Source organism: Camellia sinensis, chromosome 4, assembly GCF_055761805.1.
Source record: "Camellia sinensis isolate YWXY chromosome 4, ASM5576180v1, whole genome shotgun sequence".
Lineage (NCBI taxonomy): Eukaryota > Viridiplantae > Streptophyta > Magnoliopsida > Ericales > Theaceae > Camellia > Camellia sinensis.
The window spans coordinates 81,757,793-81,767,161 of record NC_138964.1 but is presented as its reverse complement, the minus strand read 5'-3'; the positions used below and the strand labels follow the sequence as shown (position 1 = coordinate 81,767,161).

The following is a 9,369-nucleotide window of genomic DNA, read 5'->3' as shown; positions in this document are numbered from 1 at the left end:
TGTGCATTTTCACATGACATGTTTAGGATAGCCGAGCCTATTCTAGCAACATTTTGTATGCGATGCATTAGGCACTTAACATGGACTTGGATCATGCATGTTTGCTAACAAGTTCTTTGTTTTGGCATGGAGTACTATGTAAGTATTTCCGCTTTAGCATATCGCATGAGTGTGAATATTGCCATGACAGCATGCTTAACATGTGGCTAGATGCTTATGTGTTAAACTGTTTGAAATGCCTGTGGGTGAAGGTTGGATTGTTTGAGTTGGAAAAACTCATTAAAATCCGTGTTTTAGCCTACTTGCGAGTAGCAAATTCCAAAGCATTTTCCAAAACAAACGGATATGCAATGTTTATTTCCAAATTAGGCAATCTAGTCTATACTTGTTTGCTGCGCGCATAACATAGTACTTCTAGGCTAATAATTGGTTTAAGAAGGCATAAAGTTTTCAAAAACAGATATCACGGTTAGTAGAGGCCGGTCTTCGGACCGGGCGAAAGGGGGTGCTCATAGCTGACCTTCCCCGATCGTACCCAAGCTCCCGAGCCGAGACAACTCCGGTGATGACGAACATGTGGCCTTCGGCACCGAGTCAGGGTTTCCTAAATTCCCTCATTTTAAAATATTTAGGTGTCGACTCTGTATCTGGCAAAGCAGTCCATTTTGGCACTACTTTTTCAAAAATCTGTTTCTCAAAACGATTTGCCAGATTTGGACTCTTTGGTTCAGATTAAGAACCGTGACACAAGTCGAGTCCGAACTGTGGTAACCCCAAATGAACAGAACGGGACTAACCCTCCCGGGGCGTTCGGGGGACGTCCACAACACTACATAACCATTGATATATAAAAGATTATTTTTTTTTTTATTTTTGGATCTATGCCCCTCTGGAGTTAAAATTCTGGTTTCGTCAGGTGAAAACTTTTGACAACATTGGTAATATATTATATCTTACATTTTCAGATCACACTCCAGCCAGTCATATTTTCTAGTCTAGCTCTTGTAGCTATTGTTGCTGGAGGTTGCTCTGTTTCTAAGCCCACTAAGTTTTGATCATCTCTTGGACTGAGGTAAGGGAAAATACTGTTCCGTTTAACCTCCTCATACATGAGGTAGGAAATGTTTTGTGTGAGTTATGGTTTGTTCGTTGGTTATTACGAACTGTGGCTATCATAATCTAGTGGCTCACATTCTTTATGGGTTCCGGCTAGTTGGTTTAGCTCGTCTACCCAAACATTGTGGGTAAGCGAGCATGTTTCAGATATGTTCTTATGCTTCGTTTGGAGGGTTGATGTTGATTTTGCTGTCCATCTTTTGTACCAAAGCAATCATTGCTAGTGGATCATTGCTTCACTGGTTTGATGCCGACGGTGCGGTGCTACTGCCTCGGAGCTGTTGGTATTTTGTTTGCTAGTGTTCTGAGTTGTTCCATAGATGTTGATACAAGGGGTCCGTGAGAGTATAGTTGATGAGGTCTGTTGATGAAGATGGTGATCGTGAAGGTAGTGATCTGGGTTGAGCTGTCGCTGGGTTCTCCGGTGACGGCCTGGTTTTGCAGTGACGATATGCTACTGCGTGGTTGGTTGAGGTGCCGGCGTCGACCAGTTAGCATCTAATGGTCGTCGTGGATTGTTCTGAAGGGCGTTTGTTGCTCCGATGCGGAGCTGATCGTGCTCAAGGAACTTTGGCAAGAGATTATGACCGATTTCCATGGTGGTCTCGAGCGTTTGGATTACGTGGCAGATTGTAAATGCTGAGTGTGCATGTCATGCGTGTATGGATGAGTGTATTGAAAGCTGGTATGATGAGTCCGGATCCTCTCCTTGAGGAGGGTCCTTCATTTCCTGCGTGCAACGGCTCAGGATGAGCCGTTGGTCATCCAACGGCTGAGATTATTAAAAAAAAAAATTAAATTAAATTTTTTCGAGTTCCCGCCCAAACAAAACAACAACATAGCTCAGAGACATTCACTCTCACTCTCTCACTCTCTCACTCTCACTCAGCCTTACAGTCGATCGTGGTCGTCCACTGAACCTACCCTCACCGGCGAACCGGCGACCAGTCCCAACGGCGACCCCACGACGACCACAGCTCCACCGCTTCAGCCTCTACGCTTCGTGAACTCCACTACGACGACCACCATCAGTTGAGCATAGATCACGAACCAGGTTGGTCTTCAAACGTCTGAAATTAAGAAGTTAGGAGTCTGAAAAAATGTGGGGCTTTTAGAGTTGGAATTTCTGAAAAAATTTAGGGCTTTTGAGATTTGGAATTTCAAAATTAGGGCTTTGATTTGGGATTTTGAAACGTCTGAAAAAATTTAGGGCTTTTAGATTTGGAATTTCAAAATTAGGGCTTTCATTTGGGATTCCAACGGCTACAAATTTAGGGCTTTGATTTGGGTTTCCTCTTCTTCTTCTTCTTCTTCTTCTTTTTTCCATCTCTGTCCATATGTTAGTACTTCTGTAATTTACTGCTGTAAATTGCCTAAATACAAGCCATTAAGAAGGCATTAACATTAATATCAGTAGCTGTAGCTGTAGCTGTAGGATAAATAAATTTTAATGGCTTCTGTTAATAAATCAATTTTAACAGGTGTGTGTGCCCCATAAAAAACATTTTAATGGCTTGAATTCAACTGCAATAAAACATAATCAATGTCAGTAAGTGTAGTTATACAGAAACCAAATGTTGGCTAACACTTCTTAAAGGTAGGAATCATGGATAACATGGATAAGTTAATCCGGAAGGACCGCGAGCCCCCTGTGAAGTAAGTTTCTTGCTATTGTTTTGCAATTGGGATTTGATTTTTCTTGACATAAGATGGACGGTTCTCATTTTGTATGTGGTTTTTTTTTTTTCGCCTTTTATTGTATTTGAACCAATCACTTGAGAATATTGATAGCTAGTTGTAATACTCTTATACAGAGCATGAATTGAGTGTATATTTCTGGAAATATACTCGAGGGGAATTTACTTATCAATATGTACGCATGTACTCAAGGGAAATTTCTAGCAAAAGCTTTATGATGTATGATTGGAACTTCTTAGATGGTGTATTGTATGCATATATGATAGTTGTGAACCTTAATATTTTATTTCTGTATTCTTGCCAATAAAAAAGAGGCTTAAACTTCATAACTTTGAAACATGCATAGCATTTGGAGGTTCCAATGCTTAGTCCATATTCCACGTGCTTCCTTTTTTTTTTGTAAAATGTCTAATTGGGCTGTAACATATGGTTGTTGAGATAGTAATTAGATGGGGAGTTGTGTTAGTAAGATAATTGTAAGGGAGGATTCAATTAAATATGGATATTGGAGGGTTCAAGAAAAAGAAGAACAACAATAAATAGTAATCACAATCACTTTGAAGTCATTAGGCATCAGACATACGATTATGATTGCATATCTTCCGACTGTTAACCATGAGTACTCATTAGGAGTCTACCCTTGTAGAAAATATTCTCTACCTTCTTCTTAACTCTGAACACCTTAGGATAGGTTACTGCCCAGAATTGTAGCATTGTTTTCCTGAATTCAGTGCAACTAAACACTTTGAGACCTAATCAATTTGTATGTAGAACTACAATGCTGAATAACAAATAGAATAGGTTTTTATGAGCCCACTACAATGTTGGTTTCAAAACTAAATTGGTTTCTCGAGGGCTGACTGTTTGTGTTGTATTGTCTATGTAGATTTAGAAATGGCTTCTTCTTCTAATGACAACAGCAACATAAGGTTAAAACCGAGAATGTGCAATTGTGGAAGAACAGCTGCCATACATATCGTAAAAACTAATGAGAATGGAAATAAAGGGCGTTTGTTCTTTGTTTGCCCATCAAAATATGTAAGTATTGTATTGGAAATATTAAATATGTAAGTAGTCACAATTTAATTTGTTTTAATAGACTAACTAATTGTTGGTTGCATTGTAGACTGAAAATCCCAATTGCAATTACTTCAAGTTCGTGGCTGAAGATGATGAAGATGTGACGTCCACAATCCGTTTCAACACTAGAGCTTCTGATGGTGTTACAGTAGAAGACTTTAACGAGCTGAGGAGGAGGCTGTATGACGTGGAAAATGAACATGGCGACTATGGTCGAAGGCTTCGAAGGGTGGAAAATATTTTGAAGGCGATGGTGTATTTGATTGTATTTGCTTTACTTTTGTACTTTATGATGTAATGTTATTATGGATTTAATGTTATTATGGATTTATGGATGTAATGTACTTTATGATGTAATGTTAGTATCCGAAAAATTTGACTAATGTTATTATGGATTTATGATGTTTGTACTTTATGATGTTTTTATGAATGGAATTTGGGAAGTTGGGAATGATTTGAGATGGTTTTTAGATGGTTTATTGTCCTCTACTTTATGAATTCCAAATTTTTTATACTTACATTTATGAACTTGGGAATGATTCCCAATATTGTTCTCTAGTTTATGAATTCCAAATGTTTATTAATTAAAACATTCTGCTAGTTTTTAGCTGGTTCATTGTCCTCTACTTTGTACTCAGATTTCTTATTATATGTCCTAGTGGATTTAATGAACTTGGGAATGAGTTGGATTTTATGAACTTGGGAATGTTTTAATTTAGAGGACAATCTGTGAGATGGTTTTTACAAAAGTTATGGTTTATTGCCCTGTAGGCTTAAAATGCATGTATGTTGGTTGTGGTTCATGTTCATTTAACTTAGTAATAGAACATAGAATTCATTTACCAGCAGAAACTGTTTACCAGCTTCTAGTTTATGAATTTAGTACATGCATACCAACAGAATGCATTTACCAGCTTCTGCTATGAATTTACTAGATGAACCAGCATACCAAATGCATACCAGCAGAATTCATTTACCAGCATATGAACCAGCAGAATTCACCAGATATGAACCAGCATACCAGATGAACCAAGATATGAACCAGCAGAGCATACCAGCAGAACGAATTTAGAAAAACCATATCAAATGTACAAAAACCAGCATACCTAGTGAATTCTGCTACTGTTTATTTTGCATAGGCACATTTACTACTGTGGTGTGGTGTGGTCCATCTACTACTGTTTATTTTGCATAGGCACATTTATTTTGCATAGGCACATTTGCATAGTCCATCTACTACTGTTTATTTTGCATAGGCACATTTCACATCAGATAGCCTTGTCTGTGGTGTGGTGCATATTCTTGTCTTTTGTATTTTGATTTATCTCAAGATTAGGAAGTCTAATGTAGCTAGCCAAAGAGTGGCCATATATCATTTTGACAGTAGTTAAATGATATCAGATTCTTGCTTTTGATAGAGAGGTTGCTTTATGACTGTTCTTTTGACAATATCATCATCCCTTCTTCTTCTTTTTTAAATTTCTAATAATGTTTTGTTCTAAGAAGGCCATGTTGGGAGCTTGAGTATAACTTTTTAGTTTCAGATGGGTAGTTGCTTTGTAACTTTTCAGTGTTCAAACCAGCATACCAGAACCAACATACAGTGTTCAAAACAGAATCTGCATAACAGTGTTAAAAAAAAAAACCAGAATCTACAGTGTTCAAAATAGAATCTGCATTTGAAAACAGAATCTGCATAACAGTGTTCAAGGGTCCTGAAACTGCAATTCAAAACTATTAACCATTTGTTAATAACCATTTCAGAATCTGCATAACAGTGTTCAAGGGTCCTAAATGAACATCAACCAACATCAACCAAGTTAAATTAACATGTTCAATACAGCATGTTCAATACCAGTTTCCTGAATCTGAACATGAACATCAAGCAACCAACATGGACACCAATTTAAATGAACATGAACATGAACATGAACATCAACCAACCAACACATAAATAAAAAAAAAAACATTAACAATAATAGAATCAGTACAACTTTAACAATAACCAACATCAACCAACATCAACCAAGCTAAATGAACATTAACAATAACCAGTTCACTTGGGTTTAACATATAAATTAAAATCAACTGTAAATGAACATCAACCAGTACAACTTTAACATCTAAATTAATTCATTGGTGCTTAAAAATTGACACATTAGTACTTTAACATCACTTTCCAGCAGCAGTTTGCTTCACAATTTCAGAGGCCATGACTTCACGTTGCAGTCCAATTTCAGCATCAGTTTGGTTCTGTTGATGGTTGTCCATAGCCTAAAAAAAAAAGACAGAATTTTTAAGCAACTATAAATACATGGTATCACAGAATTTTCAGCAACTATAAACTAAAAATACATCAAGGACGAACCTGACTACACATTGGAGTAGTTGATTCTTGAGAATATCAAAACCCAATGTCATATCCATATGAACCTTGTAGTAGTGACTGGAATGTTGGTTGAGCAGAATGTCATTGAGCCATTGAAGTTGGCAAATAATTTGGCACCACATACATCTCCCGCAAATTGTTCGCCTACAACAATGTCATATATGCTTTCAGTTATGGTTTGAGTCACATATTATATCCACACAAAAAATACAATGTTAAAGAAAGGCTTACATGATATGTGGGATACATCAATGGCGGAGGAATGTAATTACCACCCATGGGCAAAGATCGAGGAAGAGGATGAAGGGGTGGAAGAGGTTGAAACGGAGGAACATGTTCACGAACATATATATCTCCTCCAACAGATAATGGAGAAGGTGCAACCATTGAACTTGCAATAGATTGTGACGAAGCCAAGCTGTTAGCATGGGATTTTTTTTTGGAGTTCGCTAGCAACGCCGCTTCGAATCCACCTTTGACCCTCCTTTTGCCCTTACTAGTTGCCACCTTTTTCTTCAATCCTTTTGGTTGCACAACATGATTCACATCTTCGCATTCCACTTCAAAGCTTTGGGTGTCATCATCATTATGTACTTCATTTCCAACACCAAAATGAGCACTTAACTTGCCTTCAACATCTGCACCTAATGTAGCAAGGTGTGCAATACAAAAATCATAAGTTTCTTCAGTTTCAGCAGCTCTACTTGCTACTGCTCTAAACGCGGTCATCAATGTCTTATACCACGAGGCTTGTTGGAATTTCACATCTACTTCAATGTCATTTTCCTTAATGTGCTGCACAGTTTCGGCTCTTGCTTGTTTGGTCCACCTCTTTAGAATGTATTGTGGAGGAACCTCTTTCATCTTCAATATGTCTCTAATGACCTTCAATGAGTGACAACACAAGATTCCTTCCCTTTCAAACTTTGTACAATTACAACCCAAAGAGCCATCCCTCTCCATCTTCACTTCCTTGCATGTTTGTTACCAACATCAACAACTGTGTACATGGTACTAGCCTCGCCATATTCAATTGCTTCTATGTCCGATTCAATGGATTGAAAGTACTCATTTTGAAATTCCTCAAAGATCTTTTTTGTGTAGACGTTACCCATTTGAATTAACATTCTTATTGTTGCTTTGACCTTTGGCAACCTTTGGCACAAAGCATAGCCTGCTTCTAACTCCTTGTATCGCTTCTCGTAAAGTACCCTTTCGAAATGCATGAAGAATTCATTTAAGTTGAAATCAGAACGAATGTAATCCTTCAAAAAAGCATTAAAAGATTCACTAAGTTGTGTGGTACTCATTCCCGTAGCCCATGTTGATCTAACATAAGGCCATCCCCATTTTTCTTTCACCGCAAAAGTCAATTTCAACCAATGATTTTCATGCGCATCATAGTTATCAAGCATTTCCGCCCACTCTAACTTCCATTGATTTGCATCTTCAATGTGAAAGAAGAATTTATTTAGTACACCCTTCACCCCCTTATCTTGGAACAAACAGTTAACATGTTTTAATGCATTTTGCATCAAATGCCAAGTACACAATCGGTGACTTGTGTCAGGCATAACGATGGGTATGGCTTTAGCCATTGCAGCATCTTGATCGGTGAACAAAGTTTTTGGTGCCTTCCTTGACATAGCCTCTAGAAAGTTTTCAAACAACCATACAAACGATTCGACGGTCTCATCATACAACAATGCTGCACCAAATATAACTGTTTCCCTATGATGGTTGAATCCCACAAAAGATGCGAAGGGTCTATGTTCTTTGTTTAACTTGTAAGTCGTATCAAATGTGACAACATCACCAAATTGGGCATAATCCATGATCATTTGTGCATCGGCCCAAAACATATTGGTTATTTGCTCCTCATTATCTAATTGAACAGCATAGAAGAATGAAGGATTCTACAAAGATTTTTCTTTAAAGTATTGCAACACATTGCCTACTTCCCCATATACTAAACTTTGTTGTCTTTTGGTTCTCAAATAATTTTTAGAATCTAACTTCGTAAAACCAAGACATTGCCTTCCACCAGCTTCCCTACCCATGAGTTCAAAAGACTGGCCTAAACGAAGACCAGATTGTGCCACTAAATCTAATTGAATTGCTTGGGTAGTGGAGATCTTTCTTTGTGACGGCAACATGTGGGCACACTCAGGTGATACAAGATCGTGGTTGTGTTTTTCTTTGAAATCAGTCACAACATATTTTCCAGTACCCTCATGTAATTTAATATAAAGTCGAGCCTCACACCCAGTCCTAGTTTTAGCACTAGAGTTTTTTGACAATGGGTCTCGCTTGTCAACCTTTCGAAATCCCTCCTTGTTGCAAACCAAAAGTCTATGAATAAGTTGATTAGTGAACTTGTCCTTCCTACAATAATCTCTTCTTATGCTAAACCTCATTCTTCCTCCATATGTATTATAAAAATCATACGCACATTGTTCAGAATCAAATATCATTCCCCGTTTTTACTTCCAATCACAGTCATTCTCAGGTTCCATATCGATATCAAAATGCAACTGAAAACCCATATAAATAAAATCTTAAGTTAATGATAGTTGAGCTTCTTAATAAGATTGCAGGGTTGCTTAGGTTGTAGTGCTATGAAAATGAATTGAAATTGGTTTATAGATGAAATTTATCTGGTTTATAGATAGGACCATATGTCATATAAGGAAAATTACTGGAATTAAGGAAATTGAATTATTAAAAACCAGATTAAATTAATATAGATACATATTGCTTCATTCAATTATTCATAAGATTCAATATAACACATCTAGACACCAGTTAATAATTACATAACCCATGACACTGCCATGTCTACAAAAACCAGGAGACATACTGTGATAAGGCCCATAACATTACCCTGTTATGGCAAAACTGAGATAATTTACGAGCCTTTTAACAAAACATCACAATAACAATCAGATGAGCAACAAACAGGGTGCCAGTTCTGGATGATCATGTCACAATAAATACATAATTTTGATTGACTTGCTATAGTAAGAATAATGCATTTTCCTGTAAATTTTGAGGCCAAAAAAATTTAAGCACGAAATTAAGGTTGC

At 37.3% G+C, this 9,369-nt stretch overlaps 1 protein-coding gene across 1 annotated transcript; it reads right to left on the bottom strand.

Annotated features, from left to right (window-relative positions):
* Positions 1-7,248: 7,248 nt before the first annotated feature.
* On the bottom strand, positions 7,249-8,757 carry LOC145823858 (protein FAR1-RELATED SEQUENCE 5-like). Its single transcript, XM_082923392.1, has 2 exons — positions 8,310-8,757; positions 7,249-8,168 (listed from the first exon to the last, which is right to left on the bottom strand). The coding sequence occupies exons 1-2, from the start codon at positions 8,755-8,757 to the stop codon at positions 7,249-7,251; spliced, it is 1,368 nt and encodes a 455-aa protein (XP_082779518.1).
* Between the last annotated feature and the right edge of the window lie 612 nt (positions 8,758-9,369).